We start from the raw sequence: 25,128 nt of genomic DNA on the forward strand, positions 1-25,128 counted from the left end.
ACCCACTCTCACCCTCACATTCTCATACCCTCACTCTCACCCTCACCCTTACATTCTCACACCCTTACATTCTCAGTCTCGCACCCTCACATTCTCACACCCTCACTCTCACCCTCACATTCTCACACCCTCACAAATTCTCACACCCTCACATTCTCACACCCTCACTCTCTCACATTCTCACACCCTCACTCTCACATTCTCACACCCTCACACTCTCACACGCTCACATTCTCACACCCTCTCACCCTCACATTCTCACGCCCTCACATTCTCACACCTTCACTGTCACCTCACACCATCACTCTCACACACCCTCACCCTCAAATTACCTAGTCACCAAGTTGGGAGCTACTATCTACTTCTGGTGACCTCTGTCTTGGAGGTTGCCCTGCCCTGTGATCTTTCTTCACACTGGTGTCGGGACTCATTTATCCTACAAATAGTTACTGAGTGCCTGCCCTGGCAGACAGGTTTCTCTCTGTCACGGGATTTATGTTCCCACAGAGGGAGACGAGTGGCAAACAACTAAATACATTACCCCTGCGGGCCATGCTGCAGACGAAAGGGAGACGTGACTTGCGGACGGGAAGGATCCACTTCAGATGAGTGGTTTAGGGATGTGTCTCTTGGGGAGGTGACATTTGGCCGAGGACCTGAGGAGGAGCCCTGAAAGCTGTGGGGTGGCTGCTCCAGGCTGCAGAACAGGGCACTGGCAGCCTGGGTGAGCATCAGCATGGCGAGGTGGAGAGACAGCAGTGTCACTGGAGACCAGCATGGCTGGAGACAAGCAGGCGTGGGCACGGTGGGAGGCAGAGCAAGCTCTCGAGTCTAGTTTCCATTCTGTGCTAGGAGACCACCAGAGAGTCTTGAGCTGGGAGGTGAGAGGGTCTGGTGCACATGTTAATGAAACCGTCTGGCTGAGAGTGGCATGTGGGAGGTGAGGTGGAAGGTTGGCGGAGAAGGAGCCTATGGACCTATTACCTGAGGCCTCTGTTGTCATCTGTCACCGGGTGGGAGTCTGAACCAATCTGAACCAAAGGTGCTGCCTTCGTTGCTGTGCGAGTCACTGGAACTGACCGGGGAGGCGTCCCTGTGTCTGAAAGGGGAGCTGTGATGAAGGAGAAGTAGGCTTCCCTTGGGAGAGGGGGACTCTGTCACAGGAGATGGTCTCGAAAACCTGAATTACGAGAGCGAGAACAGGGAGGAAATGTGCCAAGGGGGCTTCAAGGCCCCAAGTAGGGAGAGTGTGATGGGGTCCGCAGCAAGATTCATCATGTCCCTGCAGCTGGCCGGTGGGTCTAGCCTGCCTAGATCCGAGACCAAAAACCAGAGGCAGGGGCTCTCTGTGTGTGTGCGTGTGCGTGTGTCTGTGCGCATGTGTGTGCGTCTGTGCGTGTGTGTGGAAGTACCCATACAGAAATCATAATGTACAGACCAAAAAGTTGAATGGAGTGAATAGAGAATTCTCTGAAGCGAATGCCGTTTTCATGCATGTTTACATATTGTCTCTGTTCCTCTGTCTTTTTCAGCATCGTCATCCTTTATTTGAGATTTGGAGCACAAGTACTACAAGACAATTTTGTAGCAGAGCTGTCAACTCACTACCAGAATTATATCCTTTTTAACTGGAGGGCCCTGGCTGCAGGAGGCCTGCTTAGCATTGCAGCGGTTAGTGGCTCAGATTTGCCCCTTTCAAGAGGAGACAAGTCAGCTCCTCGCGCCCTGTTCTCTGGAGGCCTCGTCTCTGCTGAGAGGCATCTCAGTTGGCCCCGCTGCAGCCCTGGGACAGGGCAGCCTGTCCTTCCTCTGTACACAAGAAGCTTGAGCCTGGAGGGCTCAGTATTTCCCCCAGGTCAGGTTTTGGGTGGCAGAACCCGGCTCCAAACCCAGGGAGGCTGGTGCTCTGGAGCATGCCCACACCACCCTGCTTTCCACCCAGAGGGGCAGGCGCCATAAGGTAAATGAGGTGCGGTCGCCCCTCCACACCGCGGGGCTCCAAGCCCCCTCTGCCCTCCAGCAGAGCACTGCGGGGTGGCTGAGGGCTGCCGTGCACCTCCTGTCTGCCCCGGGGGTCTCTCTCTCATCATCACTGAGATACAGGGGTGACAGTCATGGCAAGTTGAGCCTGTGTCTGTAGGGAAGAGCTCATAAAATACTAAGACCCCCTTCGATTCCCGCTGTGCCCGGAGCCAGTGGGGCAGGGCTGTTGCCTCCAGGGAGCCCTGACCTCGCCCAGAAGTCGGAGAGGTGATGTGTGTGCTTGTTGGCACACACTCCTTTTTGGGGACACTTCAGGAGTTAATCGTTTAAATCTTGGGTTCTTTCTCTGGGATTTCTTATGTCCCAATTAATGCATGAATTAATACACGATTTTTTCAAGTTTTTGTGACTGAATTTCACGCTAAGCTTTTAACAGATTTTCATAGGGGTCTGTAATCCAGAAAATGTTCAGAACAATTGGTTTGAGAGTTTGTTCCCAATTCTTTATTTCATTATTGCGTCTGGAGACCTTGATTCGCCGTTTGCCCGTGGCCTTCCTGCCCTTTTCTTGTAACAACTTCTGGCCCTGCCCTTGGTGCCAGTGACAGGATCGCCACCAGATGGCTCAGTGGGTCTAGGTTTCCACTGGCGTGAGAGGCCGCAGTTGACCTGTTATTTACTGTGACCTTGAAGAGTCCTTGTGACCCCTGGCTGTGGGCTTGAACTGTGGAGTCCTGACGTCTGGGTTATGGGCCCCCGGGCACTGGCGGAGGCTTGGCACCAGAAGGGGCTGCTGATTCGGGAGGAGCGGTCGGGCTGAGGTACAGCCTCTGACTGATGTGTCCAGATGCCGCGTTCCTTCCCTTGACAGCACCACCAGCCGAGTTCTTATCTTTCTATGGCCTGTTGAACTTCTATCTCTACACCTTGGCCTTTGTATATTCTCCGTCGAAGAATGCCCTCTATGGTAAGCCACCCTGGGGTCTGGGCTGCTGGCCAGGTAGTGGGCACAGAGGCCTGTGTTCATCCACGACCCACTTCCTGGGTTTCCCATTCATGTGGGCACTATGATTCCTAGTGACTTCTCTTGGCAGAGAGACAGTGAGTTTAAATGTTGAGCTCTGAGGTGAGTTGGGGCCCAGCATACGTAGAACCTGCGTTGTGTCATTCCCACACAGTTAACACACTCATTTTGTTAGTGTCAGTCCTCAGCTTATGCTGTTCAGTTGGGGATTTTTTGACTTTACAAAGGTGCAAAAGCAATACACATTCAGGAGACATCACACTTTGAATACCCAAACAACCATTCTGTTTTTCACTTTTAGTACAGCATTGAGTAAATTCATGAGATAGTCAACATTTATTACAAAACAGGCTTTGATCCTTTGATCCCAGCACTTTGGGAGGCCAAGGCAGGAGGATTGTATGAGGCTGGGAGTTTGAAACCAGCCTGCGGAGCAAAATAGAGAACCCATCTCTACAAAAAATTAAAAAATTAGACAGGTGTGGTGACGTGCCTGTAGTGCCAGCTACTCTTTTGGCTGAGGAGGGTTGATCATTTGAGCCCAAGAGGAGAGGCTGCAGTGAGCTATGAGCACACTGCTGCACTCCAACCCCGAGGACAGAATGAGACCTTGTCTCTTAAAAACAAAAATTAAATAGGCTTTGCATTAGATGATTTTGCCCAACTAAAGGCTAATGTAATAACACTTAAGGCAGAATAGGCTAAGCCGCGATGTTCGGTACCTTAGCTGTAGTCAATGCATTTTTGACTTAACGATACTTTCAACTTAACAATGGGTTTATCAGGACATAACCCCATCGTAAGTCAAGGAACATCTGTAGTAGTGTTGTTACCATTAAAAAGAAAAACCAAAACATACAGAAAGTCACCCAATAACAAAACCAAAACAACCCTCTTTCACAGGGAATGAAAAGGATGGGAGCTCTCTGGAACATAGGCAGACCCCCGCACCCCCTGACATCTTACAGTGTGCTGGCACTTTCCCAGCACCTTCACAAACAGCGTCTCACTGAAGCTGGACAACAACTTTATGATAAACGTATAATCATGCCCATTTTACAGAAGAAGCAGCTCGCTGCACGTCCAAGGACTGGGCCGGGGCAGGCAGGGCAGAGCCGCGTCTCCTGGGGCTTGTGTTCGGCTCCCCACTCCCCGTGTCAACAGGAGGCAGCTCGCCCGCGGGCAACGGCAGCCTGCTTGCTCTTTCCCACAGGCTGCCTCCCTCAGCCTTCAGGACGTCCCTGCTAGGCCGGCCAGGCCAGCCCTGTCTTGTAGATGAGAAAATAGCCTTACAAGATTTGATGATGGCAGCATCTGCAATTTGAATCCAGCTCTTCCCGACTCCCATCCTTTGTCCGGGACAGCATCCTCCCTTTCCAGGCTCATCATGTCAATTGCTTGAGATGAAAATGCTTTTGTTGGTTTTCAGAGTCCCAGCTGAAAGACAATCCTGCCTTCTCCATGCTGAATGATTCCGATGATGATGTGATTTATGGGTGAGTCCCTGTCCCTCAGAAGGCCGGCACACCTTGGGCATCCCATTGTGGCCTTGCATGTTTACTGAATGGGTTACTATTCTAAAATTATTTTTAAGGTATGAAAGCATTTACTTTAGAGTGTTGAGTGGCTCGTGGTTTTCTGTTTTCACAGTATTCGGGCTTAGATGTGGTGGTATTCCTTTCCGCTGGCTACCTGTGGGGCGTGCTGGCCACGGGAAGAACTGTGCTCTCTGGACCGATGGGCCCTGGGAACTGGGGGTGGGGGAGAGGAGGATGGCGTCAGCAGGAGTAGCAGTTGGTGACACAAAATGGAGAGAGCGAGGTGGTGGTCAAATCCCTGCAGGGATGGTGTGTCAGTGTGGAAGAGGCGAATAGAGAGCTGTCAGACGTCAGACGGTCTCAAAGGTCTCTTTCCTCACAGGAGTGACTATGAAGAAATGCCGCTGCAGAACGGCCAGGCCATTCGGGCCAAGTACAAGGAGGAGTCAGACAGTGACTGAGCCCTGGCCAGCCCAGCAAGGCGACAAGGTGCCTGGATGCTTTCCCCGGTGACCGTCTGCTGACCTTCCCCTGTTATATTCAGACTTTTCTTATAAGCAGAGATTTCCTGTTCCTCATTTGTTTACATATTTTTTTAAAGGAAAACCAAAACTGAGGGCAAATTTAAATGTTTAGCCAAATTTATTGTCTTGGTGGCTATGAGAAGAGAGGCGCTGATAGCAAGTTTCAACAGCCAAATCCTTTTTTACGAAGATTTCAGATGAGAGAGCATGTTTTCAGTGATGAGGAGGAAATCACACATTTTTAGTAGAGTGGATACGTACTTTTTTTTTTCTGTGATCATTCACTGATTCCAAGTTCACGAGCCGCCTGTGACTAGGTCCTCAGCGTGACAGCCTCACCTTCTTTCTTCCCTTCTACCTGGTACTGTTTTTTGGCCCTTTAAACTCAAAGGGAAGCCTTATCTGTGGCCACTTCAGGGCAGTCCTTCCTCGTTGAGTGGCCAGTGCCCTGGGTAACCAGGTGGCTGAAGTGATTGGTCACTTACATGGACTGCGTTTGGTGCAGTGTGTGAGTTGTGACTCATCAGGGGAATGGGGGATGCCTGGGTTCCAACCCTTCACGTCACCAAAGGGGAAGTAATAGTGTGGAGTTCTGAGGAGGGTTTGATAAGTTGAATAAGGAAAGGCTAAGGTAATTTACAGGTTACCAACTCCCGTGGGGAAGGTCTTATTGCCATGGTGCTTCTCAGGGGCCTGTGTGTACACACATCACTAAATGGATTTCCCTGTGGGTGGTAAATTGGGCAGGAGAGGAACCCTTATCATTCCAATAAATGGCAGTTTCTGCAATTCTGTTGGATATGAAATGCCACAGAGATTTATTTATTTATTTATTTATTTATTTAAATAAAAGCTAAATGAGGGATCAGGCACAGTGGCTCACACCTGTAATCTCAACACTTTGGGAGGCCAAAGTGGGAGGATTACTTGAGCCCAGGAGTTTGAGACCAGCTTGGGCAACTTAGGGAGACCCTGTCTCTATAAAACATTTAAAAAGTTAGCCGGGCATGCTGGGGCATGCCCGTAGTCCCAGCTACTCAGGAGGCTGAGTTGGGAGGATTGCTTGAGCCCTGGAGGTCGAGGCTGCAGTGAGCCATGATTGCGCCACTGCACTCCAGCCTGGATGTCAGAGCGAGAACCCGTGTCATTCATAAATAAATAAATAAATAAATAAAGCTTCATGAAAGATTGATAGAGTATTTTAGATTAGTTATTGGCAAACAGTTTTTAAAACTCATTATTTGGAAACAAAATGAAAAGAAAGTAAAATGTTTTAAATGGTTCATGGAAAACGTATTTGGGTAGAAGGCAACTCGTGCTTCCGGAAGGGGTTCCCTGTCCTCCATGCGTCAAGTAGCAGTCAGGTAGGGATGACCTGCTCTGTGAAGTCCTTGGCACCGTTGAATCTGTGGCATCATAGAAGGCCCTGGAGCTTCCCCGTTCCTTTCAGTCAAGGACTCCATATAGAAGTCTCGTGTGGACGCCTCCTATGCTTTCCTCTTCACCTCTGCAGACACACATCTGTTAACATCCGGTAACTGGGCAACCTGACTGATGCTGTCTCGGCAATTGAGGTCCAGAAGATGATAGTTCCGCAACGCAAACAGTACCTACTTTTTTTCTTCATCTATGCATTGACTCTTAAGATTACCATGCAGAGCTTCAAATTATCATCCATGTTAAGTAGTGCTAGGACTTTAGAGATCTTCATGAGAAACTATTTGTCATGACTTTCCTTTGTATCTTTCCTTTTAAACTTTAGTGATAATGTACTTTTAATATGGGTTCCATTCACATTTGTTTTAAAAACCTTGTAAATATGAATGTTTAAGACAACTTACTGCAAGGGTAATTCAAGTTTACATGATTTTTAAATTTGCAATGATGTGATTTTTTTTTTCTGTGTATGGAAATTTTCTGTTACCAAATTTTACAACTTCTAATAAGACCACTATAATTTTATTTAAACTATGAAGACTTGTGCTGATTAACATATTCTGTGATAGTTTACAATTTTTAATCATTATAAAATGTCCATAATTTGGAATGCTGTTATTTATCAGTAAATGTAAAATATTTGAGGCATTTAGCCATACACACACTAGAACTTTTTAAAACTTATCTTTGTCCTATAGTGTAATTATAAACTGATGACTTATCTTCATACATTGAGTTTTCATGCATCAGTGAAATGAAAATATAGGATTTATTTACTTTTGTAACTAAGTTGAAAATAAGAAAAAAATTAGTGCTTAAGGGGAAAATGGTTCTTATTAAGTCATGTATTTTCAACTTGTCTTCCCTGGTATATTATAAATATCAACTTATTACATACCCCATGTAAAATTTTGCTTAAACTCTCTAGCACTTGGCATGTAGAATATGTACCATAGGTATCCGGTTAAAACACTAAAGTCTGCCAGAAACTTTTGACAGTAGCAAGAAAATTGTTGAAGAAAAAATAAACTATTTACTGCAGGTAGTTATGTTAAAGTTTTTGCGAACTTAAAGGGCTGACTTTAGTTCTTTCATGGTAATGGCTTGAATAACATCATCTTTGGGATTTTTTAAATACTGGTCCAGTCTAGCAGAACCTGGAAGATGACCAGAGGTATTTCAGTTTCCCTAGGGAGAGCTTCATTATCCATGTGGATAATAAGTCTCTTGATTTATTATTAAATCATTATAGCAGTGAAGTGGTGCCATTTTCTCTCTCTTAAGCCCCATTTGAAAGGCTAGAGAAGGGGATATATATACTATATTCAAGGTTTGTAAGGTTACTGTACATAATTGCAGATTGCAGTAAAAGCTTAGATACATTATGTAAACCCAACCCACTAAATGAGCAGGTTACAAGACAAATGTCACCAGCCCCAAGAATTTCATGAACTATTTACTGAGGGTAGTTATGTTAAATAGATTATAATGTGGTAAATTATTTCCTGAATCCTTTATCACAGGAAAAACACAGATCCTCATAACAGGGATAATTAAAAGGGATGTCTCTGAACATTTAGTGAAGATGAGACTTAAAACATGAAAAGTGTATTTGTGTATTTTTGAGGGTTTTGGAAACCAGTTGCCTTAGAGGTTAGATTTCTGGGGAGGGGGGGGAAAATATTTTCCCCTGGCCAAAGGGAAGTTGTGTGAGTCTGTGACATATTGTGATGCTGTTTATCTTGGTTTGACATTGGAGATATGCTGGTAACTATAACACCATACTATAAAACAGAGTTTTCTGCTACTGAAACTGCCTTTTTACAAAATGACTGTAAATATTTGTAAAGTAACACTAAACTTTAAGCCCAGAAGGAGAGGTAGAGCCATGTGTTGAGTTGGGGACCTGTCCTTGGAGCACAGTGCTACCCCATCACAGTGTTGCTGTCATCAGGCGAAAGTGAATGAGCAAATTCGTGTTTTGCGAATGGCTTAATTCTGACACTACCTTTCTGGTAAATGTTAATAAATTTTTAATATTCACTTCTGTGTGTCTTGATTTGTTTGCTCTTTGTGTGTGGAGTTAATTCGGCCTTGCAGACATAAATGCTTTAGTAAAGCGGCTTTGGAGATAACGGAAGGGCTTTTCCATTTCAGCAGGCAGGCACGGAGGTGTCTTTATTGCCATGTCTAACATGGCCTGGGGAAGAGCACTGAAGATGGAGTCAAGTCCTGGGTTTGGGCCCATCTCCCTACTTGGATGTGTGACTTTAAACCAATCAGATACCCTGCAAACATTTTCTGATTTTTAAATGACTGCCAATAGTTGAGGACATAAAATGAGTGATTGTGAAAGCCATTTTGTAAGCTATGAAGTACTGAAACAATTTGTGAGCTCTACAGAGAACATGGGATTAACAGTTAAGGTGTTATAGCTTTGGGCCAAGTGTGAGAGCTCTCTGGCTAAGAGAATAGGCATTGCTTTGGCCACCTCCTACCCCTTAATCTCTAGAAGAGGAGGGCTTAAGAACGGTGGGTGTGATGCCCAGGGGTAGGAATCTTGACCAGAGCCCAGCAGAGCTGTCAGGATCCTGGTCCCATGGGTGAAATGAGTACATCAGAGAGGACCACAGCAGAACTGCAACTTTTCATTTGCATAGTTTTTTTGTTTTGTTTTTTTGAGGCAGAGTCTCGGTCTGTCACCCAGGCTGGAGTGCAGTGGCGCGATCTTGGCTCACTGCAAGTTCCGCCTCCCGGGTTCACGCCATTCTCCTGCCTCAGCCTCCCGAGTAGCTGGGACTACAGGTGCCGCCACTACTCCCAGCTAATTTTTTGTATCTTTAGTAGAGACGGGGTTTCAGTGTTAGCCAGGAAGGTCTCGAGCTCCTGACCTCATGATCTGCCTGCCTCGGCCTCCCAAAGTGCTGGGATTACAGGCATGAGCCACCGTGCCCAGCCCGGTTGTATAGCTTCTGAAGCCACTCACTAAATACGAAGAAATCATTTATGATACTATGCAGAACATGGAGAACACAACAGACTAGATTTGAATACTTTATTCTAACAAAAGTATAAAGTATGGAAAATTAGTGTCTATGAATCATTTCAGAGAGTAGAGCAAGTTTCACACTAGCAGATTTCAGATTTTAGCACCTTTGAAAAGAAATATTCAGAGTTAAGACAAGTGGCAACGCAGGCTGCAGGTGACCTACAGGGATACTCATCTGACTTCGGTGCCGTTCACATCACAGTGTGGTCATTTGGTTTTTTCCTCTACATTGTGAGAGTGCCACAAAACACTTAAAGAGAACAAGGAAAGAGTTCACTGAATTCATGGCTGGTGGTTAGAGGATGAACTAGAGACAAAAGGAGAAAGGCCATAGGCTGAACTGCAGGTCAGATAGACAGTCCGAAGGCGCTGACGATGCAGTACATGGTCTTATTCTCCCATCGCACAGTGCAGCTCCCTGCGGGAGGGAAGAGAGCAGCATTTAAGGCAGGGAAATCTGGGGGACGACGTTTTACTCACAATAAGGCCAACAGTCAAGTACCTATAGGCTACACAAAGAACCTTGGCAAGTCTATTATAAAATGTTTTAAAAGGCTGATAAACATGCATTGCATTCAAAGATAAGAAACATCCAGTCACATATTTCACACAACAAAACTTCACAAACATGAATGAAAATCATACCATCAGTAGAGCTGTCCCAGAAGCAGGAACTTGCTGTGTGTAATCCCGCCCCATTCTTCTGCATGATTACACAGGTCACTTAAGTTAAAACAAATTTTTATTAGGTAAGTCTACTGGGTAACACAAACATCATTCTGTACACTTTTTTTTTTTTTTGAGATGGAGTCTCACTCTGTCGCCCAGGCTGGAGTGCAGTGGCGCGATCTCGGCTCACTGCAACCTCCGCCCCTCCAGGTTTAAGCAATTCTCCGCCTCAGCCTCCGGAGTAGCTGGGATTACAGGCACGTGCCACCATGCCCAGCTAATTTTTTGTATTTTTAGTAGAGATGGGGTTTCACCATCTTGGCCAGGCTGGTCTTGATCTCCTGACCTCGTGATACACCTGCCTCGGCCTCCCAAAGTGCTGGGATTACAGGCGTGAGCCACCACGCCCGGCCCATTCTGTCCACTTTCAGCAAAAGTACATAGCTCCACATGGTTGATGTTCTCAATAAAAATTATAGGGACAGATTGCCTCGTCTCACTACACTGACAAATTATAGGTGCTCCTTGACTTACAGTGTCCCATAAACCCATCATAAATCGACAATATATAAAAATTAAGTTGCAAACGCACTTAATACCCTGGTAAGTCCATCATAAAGTTGAAAAATCCTAAGTTGAACCACTGTTAAGTTGGGGGCTGTCTGTACACGCTCCCTCTCCACTTCACTTGTTCTAAAAGCATCTGATGGGACTTCCTGTAAGATCCCGCTTCACAAATGCCCTGCAATTGTACCAGCAGCCAAACGGTCCAGTGTATGCTAACGTATGCTACACACACCGCTGACTCCCACCAGGAGCCTTCCTTGAGGTGGGGCCACGTTAGCTGTTGTTTCTGGTACTGGATGCCCCTGTGATCAGTGTTAAAAAACCATCCCTCAAATATACAAGAAACAAAAATCCATTACCGATGTATTTAAACGGTTTTCCCAGCTTGGTGAGTTGGCTTAAAGTTTGTTCTACTACATTTGTGGTCCACTGGTTCACTTTGCTGTGTTGATAAGCGTTACCACCAATTGCGCTTTCTATAGCCTAGAAAACAAAGCACAAAGCGCGTCCCGATTAACCAAACGCACCCACACCACCTTTCAATCAGGAACTGACAGCATCCCAAGAAGTGATTTATGAAAAGTTTATTTTTAATCATGAGGGTGCCTTTGCAAATACACCTTTTGATAGTATTATATTTCATTTAAATGTTTGAAATTTGCTTTAAAAATTCATAGTCTGTCAAATTATTTACACATTTTGACCTAATACTTACACTTAATGTTCACTACTACTATTAATATTTAGAGATAAGCAATACATTTTTTTTTCCTGTTGAGGCTAGAAAATATTTTGCCATTCATTTCTTAAAGGTATATTACTTTTATCTACTACTATCTAACATATACTAATACTATATATTAGATGAATTGTATTATTTGTACAACTGACAATATACAAACCTATCCAAATAATCATGTATTAAAAAATACTTTTATCCAGCATTGTTTGGGAACAGGTTACCATGTTAAGTGCATTTTTCAGATAACTAAAAGCCCTTTATATTCCAAAACTTATTTTAGGTTTATGATGAAATTTTTTTAATTTGATTTTTCTGAGGCAGGGTCTCCTTCTGTTGCCCAGGCTGGAGAGCAGTGATGCAATCTTGGCTCACTGCAGCCTTGACCTCTGGCGCTCAAGCAGTCCTCCCACCTCAGCTTCCCTAGTAGCTGGGACTGCAGGCATGTGCCACCATGCCTGGCTAGTTTTTTGTAGAGATGGGGTCTTGCTCTGTTGCCCAGGCTGCTGTCAAATGCCTGGGCTCAAGTGATCCTCCTGCCTCAGCCTCCTAAAGTGCTGGGATTGCAGGCATAAGCCACAGCACCCAGACCAACTTTTCTCCTTTATTATACGCTTACTTCTTTTTCTATGCTATATTCTTTGGGGGTTATCTGACAATGCAAGGCTCACTGTCGCTGTTCTTGCTAAGCTTATCCCTATGATACTGCCATTGTGTGATTTTCCGGGTTTTTCAGCGTCAGCTCCCCTTTCACATGGATGCCAGTGTGCTTGCACCTCAGCAACTTTCTTCTCTACCCCTAACTTGCTGTGCTAGAAACCAGGAACCTGAGTTTCTATGACAGTTATGACCTAAAGTGAAAATAACAACAGTCAGTGAGGGCCAAGGTCTGTCCTCAGACAGGCAGAGCAAACCAGCAGTCCGGGGATCTGAGCTGTGCATGGTGGGGACGGACTGGTATCTGATGCCTGGGGCTTAGATCCAGTGACCTTGCTTTTGAGGACCTAAAACCTCCCTAGGTCACTCTGATTTCTACCTACAGACCTGCCGATCATCTCCCTGGGACTCTGAGTAGTCACGTTACACACAGGGCCGGCTTACTTCTCGTCCTCTGCCACTGCGCTCCCTCCCAGCTCAGAGGCTGCAAGAGGGCTGGGGGGCCAGACGTCCCAGTTTAAGAGGACAGCGGTATTACTAGAACTGGGCATTGTCAAAAGGTGGGGGGGCTTTGTTCAAGCTAAACCTCTCCCTCCGCCAGCTCTCCCTCCGCACATACTTTGAAATTCAGTTTTTCAAGGAGGAGAGAACTCTCCACCAATTCTGGACCTGTGCAAATTGACTACTACCCAATATTTAGGGTCGCTTGAGTACAGAATCACCTGTAGCCCCCGCAATAGGGGGGAATGGGGAATGTGCACTGCCCCCACTTCCCACAGGGCCTTGTCCCCTCTTTTTACTGCATTACCCCTACTTCTACTCATTCTTCAGATTTCAGCTCGAAATGGTCCCTGAACTCCCTGGGTGGGTCACATTCCCCGTTCAATGCTCTCACAGCACCACCACTAGTGGCACTTACCACACAGCAAATGCAGGCTGACACTTTACAGCGGGATTGTTTGATGTGTCTGCCCTGCCCGCCCCTCAGCTGTAAACTCCAGGAGGGTGTATGCCCTGCCTGCTCCCTCAGTGTGTACTTTCTGAATAAGTAACAAACATCCCTTCTGTCTCTCTTCCTCTTCATGATCAATAACACAATAGAGTGTGAAGTTTAGAAATGTAAGAAAAGTAAGCATATAGGCCCCAAACTGGATCACCAGGTCCAGAATAACTGGAAGTTGACTGTTCAATTTTCTTACACTCACTCTTTCTTCATTCAACCCTGGAGACACTTATTTGTATGCCAGGAGTCTTTTATGCTTAAAAGATTATAGAATCAAGTCTTGGTGATATTCAGGAATAATGCTATGTACATAAAATTCCTTGTCTGATTTAAAATATATAATTTGCATAATATAGAAGCAATTCTTAACTAGCTATTTGCTGAAGTAAAAACTGTTATTTGAAACACCCAAACACACAGACTTGGTCAAAACAATTCCAAAATAGTATTTAAAACACATTATTTTCTCTAATATAAGCCATTAATCAAACATTTAAGAAGTGAGCATTTATCCTCTTACCTCTTTTACAATGTTGCTCACTTCATCAACAACAAAAGCAGTCTGCAAGGAAGAACATTCAGTTAAGTTTATTTAAAAGATATTTCCACTACATTGATAAATGCAAATTTACGTAATGAACATAATTTAGAAATGAAGACCTTAGAAATAATCTAAGTAGACTGTTCACTTTAGCAAAGATGGATGGCATTACAGTCTTCAGAAACCAGAAGACTAGAATACATGTACGTAATTTAAAGGTGTTCTGTTTTATTCACTTATTTTTGAGACAGAGTGTTGCTTTGTAGACTAGGCTGGAACACAGTGGCATCATCTCGGCTCACTGCAATCTCCGCCTGCCAGGTTCAAGTGATACTCCTGCTTCAGTCTCCCAAGTAACTGGGATTACAGGTGTCCTCCACCACACCCAGCTAATTTTCATATTTTTAGTAGAGATGGGGGTTTCACCACGTTGGCCAGGCTGGTCTCAAACTCCTGACCTCAGGTGATCCTCCCACCTCAGCCTCCCAAAGAGGTGGGATTACAGGCGTGAGCCACCAACCCGGCCCTGTTTTGTTTTAATCATGCCACGATCTAAGACTTCACTTTAAACTAAAATTCATTCTCTTCTTCCATTTCAACTGACTGCTAGAATCATTAACCAATCGAGAGGCTTAATGAGTTGGCTGATTTTTTGTATAAATTAACTGAAGCTGCTGAAGCAATCCATTTAAGATGTAATTCTCTCTTCCATGATGTTAACTGATTAGGAGGCCTGACCTTGAGGAAATTTTTTTTAAAGCACCATTAGTTGTAAAATGTACAATGATTATATTATTTCCAGGTAATTATTTTTCTTTCCCAGTGATGCCGTCCTACTCCAGAACTAACCACCATCTGCCAGCATGGCCCTTCTCCGTCAGTGTCTGGATGACTCGGGAGGTGACCTGCCTGCAGTAATCTAGTGCCAGGAGTATAGTTTTCTTAGTTTTCCTTTTACACATGGTAGATCTGAATGGGTAAAAGGTCACCCTGAAAATAACATCAGTCAGGCACTTGCCTGCCAATATGCTCCTCACATGAGCACAAGCGTTTAAAGTTACTGCTGAGTCCCAGGAAAGGTACGCAGCTCTGGACATGCCTTCGAGAGGGCAATCCCCCGGGGCCCTCAGTCAACGTGCATCCTGGGAGAATCAAGGCAGAGAACCCTGACTTGGCAGTGAGTCTTCCTCCCTGCCTGACTGCTGTCCACTGCAGGCCCTGCCCTTTCTTTTTAGGGGGGTCAGGAGCTGAATGCCCGAAGCCACCTCACTTGCTGTACTCAGAAGTCGGACTTGGAAACAAAACCAACTCACTGAGTGAATGACAGTTTGCAATATCTTAGAGATGAAGTCATTTCTGGAAGCTTAAAGGAGCCTTCCAAGTGACTACGGTGACCTTAATCACAAAGGAAAGGCACTGTATCACCTCCCATACGGTTACAGTACGAAAAAGGTTGAGGGACATTTTAGAGAATTTTTAGTGGACAGTTTTAACTTCTCCAAGAAAGATGAATGGTGAGTTGAGAGAATACTTACAAAGGCCCAGGCATCTACATGAAATTAGAAGAGATGTAGAAAAGGCTGCTAAGAGGCTGCTGGGAGGACCAGAACGGGCCATTCAGTAAATACCTAAGACATGCCTACTACAAGACAGGCATGGCCTCCACCTCCCAGGGCTTCCATCCCAGGTGGAACACTCATCACTCTGTCCAGCCCCTTCATTTTACACATACGCAATTGAGATCTCGAATAACAAAGCCACTTAGCCACCTCATTTGTGGGAGTCAGACTCGGACTGTAGTATTAAGCGCTTTCCTTTACAAAGCGATTTCTTTTTTAGAACAGTTTTACTCGATATTACTATAATACATTTTCCAATATATTAGCAACAGTTTAAGGGGAAAGGCTTTTTCTTTGTCAACTGCTCCTGAACCAGGTCTTCTGGTCACTATTCACTTGGTTGCCATTAGCATTCAAACATTGATTATGTCATTGTCACAGGAAGTGTGTGCTAGTCAGGAAATCAGATCAAAACTGAAACTCTAGAATCAGTCCTTAAGTTTTACTTTTATTTTCCCTGAAAACATTCCTCGTTCAACTAAATTTCTTTTCTTTTTTTTTGTTTTTTGAGACGGAGTTTCGCTCATGTTGCCCAGGCTGGAGGGCAATGGCGCGATCTCAGCTCACGGCAACCTCTGCCTCCCAGGTTCAAGCGATTCTCCTGCCTCGGCCTCCTGAATAGCTGGGATTACAAGCATGCGCCACCACGCCCGGCTAATTTTGTATCTTTAGTAGGAACGGAGTTTCTCCACGTTGGTCAGGCTGGTCTCGAACTCCTGACCTAAGGTGATCCGCCCGCCTTGGTCTCCTAAAGTGCTGGGATTACAGGCGTGAGCCACCGTGCCCGGCCACTATATTTCATAAATGGTAAAATATCCAACCTTACCAAATGTATCTATAGTTTATATTTTGACAGGCTGCATAATAAATCCATAGGGCTCTATCTGAATTTCAACGAGGATTATTCAGTAAGAAGAAAATGAGGGTTGTATCTCAGCTGCGCTCACCAGCTCTATTCCCCGAATGACCGTGAGCTTGAAGGAAAGCCATTTAACGCACAAGGTGCCGAGGGGTTTCTTCTGCTTGACAAGATCGTGGGCTTTATGCTACTTCCTCAAGGAGGCACTAATAAACTATTTTTTTCCCCACAACAGTGAGCTTTCTTACAGACCTTAAACGGAAATGAAATGTGCTACTCATTCCCAGCGCTGCAGAACCAGGTGAGGCCCGAGACAAAGGCGCGGGGCTGCCGGGACGCCAGCCCAGGGCGGAGGGGGTGGGGGCAGGAGGGTCAGCCGCACCCCCGCGGGGAGACATCCAAGCCTCGACGCTCCCAGCCCGGCCGCCGCGCCCCGCTCCAGGATGGGGCTGGGGTCAGCTCCGCAGAGCAAGGGGCGGTGATGTCATCCTCCCGGCGAGCCTGGCTGCGGGAGGCGAGGCCCTGCGTGAAGGTTTCGCGGCACCGCTCACCCGGGCGCTATCGCCCACTCACGCCCGACGCCTGCCCGCGCGGGAAGCTCAATCCCCTTCCCGCCCCATGCGCCGGGGAAACGGCGACAGTGTCCGGGCAGAATGGGGCCGGGCGAAGCGCCGGCTATCGTGAACCTCAGGCCGTGGGCTGCCGAGACCTGCCTAGCTGAAGGAGGTGGGCAGCCAGGTCTTTGCGGGCAGCACCGCGTGTCCTTCCGCGGCCAGGGCTCTAGGCCTCCACCCTTCCGTCGCCGACCCGGCGGTTACCTCCTCTGCAGCCTGGTAGTCTTCCATCTTTCCTCCCGCGCGTCGCCTCCGCCTCCCTCAGTGGCGCAGACTACGCAGGCGCACTCAGGCCCCGCCCCGGACCTGCCACGGCCCCCTCCGTTCGCGCCAGCCCCGCCCATGCCCAACCCCCGGCCCCCCCACGGCCCCGCCCACGACCAGCTCCCGGGTCCCGCCCTTCCCTGCTCGGATCTTCTGTGACCCCATCCCTGGGCGGGGCCTGCGGGTGGACCATGAATTGGCCTCTCCTGCTCTCCTCTGGGAGGTGGTGGTTTCCATGGGAACCCGTGAGGGTAGCCGGGCAGCTCCCTAAACCTCAGCAACGGAAACAAAACACACTTACAAAAGGCAGTCCTGGAGGGGAAGCGTGGTCCTGGCCCCTCCCCCGGTTTGTATCGTGTGGATTGACGCGGACGTTCAAACCGGCTCGGACACCTGGCAACTGCCAAGGTGCGCCCGGTGAGACGTTGTTGCAGTTCTCTTGGGGGCTGGGATTGGCAAACTTTATCTGAATGAAACTTGCCTTTGGGGAGTTAAGTTTTCCAGGTAAATGAGAATTTTTCCTTTAAGCACCATTTAAAACAACCATTTTGGGTGGCAAATTTTGTAAAATGTGGCACACTGCCTGACTACCTTAACCACAATGAACTAGACAGACTTAATTTGAATGTGGGTTCTTTATGGAAATTAGGAATTGCACTGGACTCTGGTAAACTGCCCTCCACGGAAAGCTGGGGCATATGCACCTATTGGCAGGTATTCTGAGGCTCAGAGTTTTGATTTTGGCGTTTGCTTTTTCTGGTCTCATCATGCACTTGAATTCAGGCTGCTGGAACCCACTTCTCATTCTCCAGGAAGGAGATGACTACAAGAGTCCCAGGGACTTGGTAGAACTAAACTTCAAATCCCACATCTAATGCATCAGCAACCCTTGTTATTTCTACCCTATATGCTCGGGACCCCAGTAAAAGATTGATATCTCTCATCTGGATTATGACCATCGGACTGTAACCTGGTCGGTCTATCAGGGTCTTATTAGAGCCCTTCAAAAGGAGCCTAACCCGACGACGCTTTCCTCCCCTCACCCATTCTGCCTTGCCCTGTCAATAGTTCCTATGTTGTCAGACTATAGACTAATCTTAGTGATCTTTGGGTGACTTAACTTTTAACATATCTTAGCTCAAAATCTCCTACACAGAGCCATCCTGTGACCACTGCATCTAAGGTAGCCGACCTCCTCTTTCTCCATCCCTGCATCCTGTACATTTTCCTCATAGCACTTCTCTCCGTTTGCAAGAATGTATTTATGGTTGCTGGTTTATGGTGTGTCTCCATTTAGAAACTAAGTACCATGCAGGAAGGATCTGTTTTATTCACTAATGTATCCCCTTCCTTCCACATTGTGCCTGGCACATAATAGCTGCACAATTAAAATTTATTTATTTATTTAGAGACAGGGTGTCATTCTGTTGCCTGGGCTGAAATGCAGTGGTGTGAATGCTCAAGAGATTTTGAGCTAAGATGTGTTAAAGTTTAGTCATCCAAAGATCACTAAGAGCTTGAACTGGGCTCAAGGTATTCTCCTGCCTTAGCCTCTTGAGCAGCTGGGATTCCAGGCACTAGCAACCACACCCCGCTATTTTTTTTATATGTCTTTTGTGGAGATAGGGTCTCACTGTGTTGCCCAGGCTGGTCTCAAACTCCTTGGCTTAAGGGATCCTCCAGCCTCAGCCTCCCAAAGTGCTGGGATTATAGCTGTGATGAGCCACCATGCCCGGCCTAACATTTATTGAATGAATCATTTCCCCATGGGTGTTAGCTTTGCCTCAGACCCAAATGGAGAGAACTGGGGAGTGGAGGAAGATGCAACTACCTGCCTCCTTGAGGGAAACAGGGCTGGCGAGGGGACGACAGAGCCCTGACTGACCCAAGGCTGCTTGGCCCTGGGTCCTTGGCCTGAGCAGGGAGACTTGCTGGGTGGGCTGGTTGCTCTCCCATACCTGGTCTTCCTCTCCTTGGATTCTGAACTTTATCTACCTTTTGAGTTCCTTTCTTATTACCTGGCTTCAACTCCCCTGTCCTGGTGTTTCAGTCTTGCACCTCAGTCCACACGTGATTCTGATGCTGATATTGCTTTACCTTCCTGCCGTTCTCAGCGTCACCTGAGATCTCATTTTGGGTGTTCTCTGCCTACCTGATTCCGCTCTCTCAGCCCCACCATGATCCTGAGCCAATCAGGAGCCTCTTAATTCTTTTTTCTTCTGCTACTTTGTTGTGGACCTGGAGTTCAGTAGCTAAGTGTCACAGAATTATGTGCAAAGCAAGAGTAAACCGGTTCTGAGCGAACACTGGCAATGGAAGAGCCTTTTCACTTTTCAACCTTTTCAGTTTTCCCCACAACCTTTTAGGAACTTCCTAATTTAAATGAATTTCCTGAATGGCTGCTAGGGTGGTGCATAATTAATGCATGATCTTGTTACATTATAACTGCGGATCACCAGCATGCACATAAATCAACAGAAAACATGCAAATGTTTACATGATTTTAGCTTTTATACATTGGGTACCACTCTCCAATTTTAACTATCAAAGAACGTTTGTTAAATGACCATGAGATATGGCATTTTGAGGCTGCCAATAAACAGATGAACTGGTCTGTTTATCTTCATAACTATTTGTTCACTTGTTCAACACACATATATGGAGCACTCCCTTTGTGTCAGGCTCTGAGCTGCGGTTGAGGCTACAAAGTTGACTAAACATGGCCTCTATGGAATATATTTTTTAAAATGGATATATCTGTAAATAGGAGGGTTTGAATTCTCTAGGCTTATGTGATATTGTACTGCTTGGAAAAATGCAGTGATGTGGTATTATATTCTGCCCAACTGATGTAGAGTCTGTAGGGTTAAGGCATTTAAAATCGTGAAGACATTTGGCAGTTCACCAGATGCCATTGCCAGCACCTTCCATCTGCCACGAGTGGATGTCCATCAGAAGCATTGGAGCTCAGACACTTTGACTCATAACTGCTCATGAATCTTTAACATTCCGCCATATTTTAGAATAATGTTTAGTTTCTATGCAGTAAGTCAGTGGAGTGAATCTTGGGTTTGTTTTTCAGTTTGGAGGTTAGTGATAGGTTGGCAGGTTTGCGTGCAATCACCTTTCTTTCCTGGAGTCAAATTTCTTAAATACAGACAGTGGGACTGGAGCTGCCAATACCTTTAGCAAGTGTGGGCCTGATAATCATAGCAATCAACGAACTGTCACATCAATAAATAACATCAAGAATATCCAGCAGTGGCCGGGCGCTGTGGCTCACACCTGTAATCCCAGTACTTTGGGAGGCTGAGGCGGGCAGATCACCAGAGGTTGGGAGTTCGAGACCAGCCTGACCAACATGGAGAAACCCCATCTCTACTAAAAATACAAAATTAGCCGGGCGTGGTGGCGCATGCCTGTAGTCCTAACTACTTGGGAGGCTGAGGCAGGGAGAATCGCTTGACCCTGGGAGGTGGAGGTTGTGGTGAACCGAGATCGCGCCATTGCACTCCAGCCTGGGCAACAAGAGTGAAACTCCCGAGTAGCTAGGATTACAGGTGCCCGCCACCATGCCCAGCTAATTTTGTATTTTTATTCTCAAATAATAATAATAATAATAATAATATCCAGCAATGTTGTTCTGCTGTCATCTGCAGCCCTTCATAGTCCAAATCCCATCCTGTGGATATTCCATTTTTTTCCTTTCTTCCCCTGTGCCAAGAAGTGTGTTATTGAGATGTACTATGAGATCATGCTGAGTTAAAATGATAATAAAAGAAGAAGACGATGAAGATGAGGGTGATGTTGAAACACTCATGGCTGAGGAATTTAATGTTGTAAAGGAAAAGAAACTCTAGCTGACGCATATCTAAAGTGAGAGTCCTGTGCTGAGAAATGTTGAAGAGATTAGCTAAGAAATGCCTATATTTAGATCTGCTGTTGAGCTGGGAAGCGGAGGCACAGTTGTGCTCAAATACCTCTGTATGAAAGAGTGGTTGCTCTGAGCTTCTTGGGCCTCTCTTCCTTTCAATCCTGGTGACTGCAGCCGCTTCCCTGGGACCTCATCCTCAAGATCCAGTAACTAAAGGATAGCTCATGGTATTGCAGGGCCTCCGCTGGCATTTGTTCCAATGGGTAAATATTCATGCTATCGTAGTTATTAAATAGTTTGATGCTCAGTTCTGTGTTTATACAAACACCACACGCTATATCAGCAGAATAGGCTAAGTTAGCTGCAGAAACAAATGGCCCTACACTCTCAGTGGTTGATAACAGCAAACATTTATTTGCCACTCATACTCCATGACCATCAAGGATCTTCCATGGCTCTGCTTCACGTCTTCTCCATGCTGAGACCAGGATGATGGAGCAGCCTGTGTCTGGAGTCCTCAAGGGAAAGAGAAGGGAAAGAGAATGGTGGCCCCAGTACTGCTCGGAAGGTGCCAAGCCTACGTGGCACGTGGCACCTTTGTACACACTTCATTGTCTTATTGCTCTCCAGAGCAAATCTTTGGCCATGCCCGAGTTAGCAGGGCAGGGACACTTCATGGTGCTGGGTAATACTACCTAGTACATGCACAGCATTTTGAAGATTCCCCTTGGTGATTTCATTACAATCTTCATCGCTCTTGGCTTGGCTGTCCCCCTTTCTTGTAAATTATTCTTGAGTTAATAGCTGTTCTTTGAGATGTGGTTAGTCATTTACACTGAAGTCAGTGTGAAACCCTTCACAAATGTGGGAACATTTGAATAGTTGAAGCCTGTAGTCTCTGTGGGGAGTTTCCTTAGGAAGGGTGAAACATTTCACCAGCATCAGCTTGGTCTTTCCTCCAGCTAAAAATGTAAAATGTTGCCATAGAAGAGCTCCTCGGTGTGGTTTTGGGGTGACTTTGCTCCCCGGGTCCCTAGTGATGTGGGAGTAGCCACCAAGTCACGTAAGGCTGGCCACACAGGGTGCACTGCGTCAGCCTGTGACTGACAGGAAGGGAAGAGAAATACGTCAGTTACTCTAACAAGAAGAATTGACTTCCTTATCTGCAGAGCCGGCTCTGGTCTCTTCTCTTGAAGCAGATGCGAAGGTAGGATGAGAATGCATGACTGGCCGTTGTAGCAGGTCGTTTTAGGAGTGGGGTGGGTAGAGATTATAGTTACTGTAACTTTTCTTGAATTTATGACATTGAAAAGGTAGGAAACAAAACATAATAAATTAGATAAAAGATATCTTGTAATTTTATTGAATAACATAATTTAACATTTGAGATAATAATGATTTAAGTGATATGGTGGAAGTAACTTCAGAGTTAATTAAAACCAAAACAAAACAGAAAATACTATCCAAAAGCTATATGGTGTGATTTTTTTTTTAAAGGGTAGAGTGTCATTTGCTTTCTTCTTTGGTTTGTAAATTCTTATACTTTTACAGTTTGTTACTATTTTTGCTGTCTCTGAATCGACTTTACTGTTTTGATCACCTGTAATTTCTAGTTTGGAGGTGGAACATCAATATCATTTTGGAATTATAAAAAAGTTAGCTAGGGTCTAATTTAAATTTCTTTTAATTAAACTTCCTTAATCCCTAAATTGCTTGGTAAGAAAGAGACTATGAGAGGAAAGTGCACATTAGATATTAAAGATTTATTAAATTAGAATTGGGCTGAGTGTGATGGCTCACACCTGTAATCCCAGCACTTTGGGAGGCCAAGGTGGATGGATCCCTTGAAGTCAGGAATTTGAGACCAGCCTGGCCAACAGGGCAAAACCCCATCTCTTAAAAAAAAAAAATAGACGAAAATTAGCTGGGTGTGGTGGCGGGCACCTGTAATCCCAGCTACTCAGGAGGCTGAGGCACGAGAATCACTTGAACCCGGGAGGCAGAGGTTGCCCCAAGATCCCGCCACTGCAATCCAGCCTGGGCAATAGAGCAAGACTCCATCTCAAAAAAAAAAAGAAATTAGAATTGGTGTAGAAAAGATTATTCTGCCAAGATAGTCGGAGATTCTAACTTCTTAGCTGCTTTGCCTAAATGAAGCATAAGGTTTTGGAGTTAAACAGACCCAGTTTAGAGTGTGAGTTTAGTTAAGTTACTTAATCACTCCAAGACTCACTCTCCTTATCTGTAGAATGGGTACATTTATTTACTTCATAATGTGGTAATAAGGATTAGTAGATATCATGTATGCAAAGTACTTAAACTAAATGGTTCAGAGTAAGAGCTAAATAAATAGTAGCTGTTGGCACAACAGAAAGCATAACAACAATTGCGAGTAGTACCTAGAAGGATATAATGATATTAATTCTCGGCCAGGAGCAGTGGCTCACGCCTGTAATCCCAGCACTTTGGGAGGCTGAGGCAGGTGATTCACAAGGTCAAGAGATCGAGATCATCCTGGCCAACATGGTGAAACCTCGTCTCTACTAAAAAATACAAAAAAATTAGCCGGCTGTGGTGGCACGCGCCTGTAGTCCTAGCTACTAGGGAGGCTGTGGCAGGGGAATTGCTTGAACTCAGGAGGCAGAGGTTGCAGTGAGCTGAGATCGTGCCACTGCACTCCAACCTGGCGACAGAGCGAGACTCTGTCTCAAATAAATAAATAAAATAATAATATTAATTCTAATGTATTTGCTCTTCCACATGAAGAGGTCAAGTTTAAAGTATGAATGCCATGGCTTCCTATTTCAGTCATGAAGTCCTATTTCTCATTTTAAAGTAACATTTTTTGTTGTTTTTGGGTGGTAAAAGTCTCCCTGAATGAGAAAGAATACACGGAATCAGCAGTGAATTGCAGTGACCTTTCAGATAAAGCACCTGTTCGACTTTGTCCTCTCTCAGGTAGGCTTCAAGTTTTATAGATTCAAGCCCACATGTGAGTCTTCTATTATTTTTTATATGTTTATTTATTTGTATGTATTTATTTTTATTTTTATTTATTTGAGATGGAGTCGCGCTCTGTCACCCAGGCAATGGCAATGGCACAATCTCGGTTCACTGCAAACTTCGCCTCCCAGGTTCAAGTGATTCTCCTGCCTCAGCCTCCCGAGTAGCTGGGATTACAGGTGCCCGCCACCATGCCCAGCTAATTTTTGTATTTTTAGTAGAGATGGAGTTTCACCAGGTTGGCCAGGCTGGTCTCAAACTTCTGACCTCAGGTGATCCACCCACCTTGGCCTCTCAAAGTGTTGGGATTACAGGCGTGAGCCGCCGACCCCAGCCTTTTTATTTATTTATTTATTTACTTTTTGAGATAGACTCTCACTCTGTCACCCAGGCTGGAGTGCAGTGGCCACAATTTCAGCTCACTGCAAGCTTTGCCTCCTGGGTTCACGCCATTCTCCTGCCTCAGCCTTTTGAGTAGCTGGGACTATAGGTGCCTGCCACCACGCCCAGCTAATTTTTTGTATTTTTAGTAGAGATGGGGTTTCACCATGTTAGCCAGGATAGTCTCCATCTCCTGACCTCATGATCCGCCTGCCTCATCCTCCCAAAGTGCTGGGATTACAAGCGTGAGCCACCACACCCAGCCTTATTTAATTTTTTGAGATAGAGTCTCCCTATATCACCCAGGCTGGAGTGCAATGGCGCTATCTCAGCTCACTTCAACCTCTGCCTCCTGGGTTCAAGCAATTCTCCTGTCTCAGCCTCCTGAGTAGCTGGGATTACAGGCGCCCACTACCACGCCCAGCTAATTTTTGTATTTTTAGTAGAGACAAGGTTAATAGAGACAGGGTTTCACCATGTTGGCCAGGCTGGTCTCAAAACTCCTGACCTCGTGATCCACCCACCTCGGCTTCCCAAAGTGCTGGTATTACAGGCGTGAGTCACTGCACCCAGCCAAGTCTTCTAATGTTAAGTACAGATTTCTGAGGAACCTGAAGCTTGTACAACTTGTGGAGACTTTAGGAAAATAAAGAGGGAACCAGGTATAGGGCATCTTGGACCTTGGACAGAGCTGTGCAAATAAGGGATTCTGAAGTTGAGGTGTCATTAGCTTCCCAGAAAACTCGCCTCTGAATAAGTAACAAGATAGACAGGAAATTTATA

The 25,128-nt window shown here is 45.7% G+C and overlaps 3 protein-coding genes across 3 annotated transcripts in view; 2 read left to right on the top strand and 1 right to left on the bottom strand.

The window, feature by feature from the left end:
* TMEM181 (transmembrane protein 181) overlaps positions 1 to 8,553 on the top strand; it is a 101,223-nt gene extending 92,670 nt beyond the window's left edge. The window contains 4 exon segments of the mRNA XM_017889621.1: positions 1,533 to 1,615; positions 2,861 to 2,950; positions 4,437 to 4,503; positions 4,928 to 8,553. Coding sequence (XP_017745110.1) covers positions 1,533 to 1,615; positions 2,861 to 2,950; positions 4,437 to 4,503; positions 4,928 to 5,006 — 319 coding nt within the window. The 3' untranslated portion in view covers positions 5,007 to 8,553.
* Positions 8,554 to 9,547: 994 nt separating this feature from the next.
* On the bottom strand, positions 9,548 to 17,130 carry DYNLT1 (dynein light chain Tctex-type 1). The gene is made up of 5 exons (XM_017889634.1): positions 17,028 to 17,130; positions 13,711 to 13,752; positions 11,151 to 11,274; positions 10,201 to 10,278; positions 9,548 to 9,973 (listed from the first exon to the last, which is right to left on the bottom strand). Exons 1-5 carry the CDS (start codon positions 17,052 to 17,054, stop codon positions 9,903 to 9,905), a joined length of 342 nt encoding a protein of 113 aa, XP_017745123.1. The 5' UTR covers positions 17,055 to 17,130; the 3' UTR covers positions 9,548 to 9,902.
* Positions 17,131 to 22,103: 4,973 nt separating this feature from the next.
* Positions 22,104 to 25,128, top strand: part of SYTL3 (synaptotagmin like 3) — a 115,900-nt gene continuing 112,875 nt past the window's right edge. Inside the window, 2 exon segments of the mRNA XM_017889629.1 lie at positions 22,104 to 22,168; positions 23,830 to 23,919. The gene's annotated coding sequence lies outside the window, so the exon portion shown is untranslated.

Source organism: Rhinopithecus bieti, unplaced genomic scaffold (genome assembly GCF_001698545.2).
Source record: "Rhinopithecus bieti isolate Rb0 unplaced genomic scaffold, ASM169854v2 scaffold_18548, whole genome shotgun sequence".
NCBI lineage: Eukaryota > Metazoa > Chordata > Mammalia > Primates > Cercopithecidae > Rhinopithecus > Rhinopithecus bieti.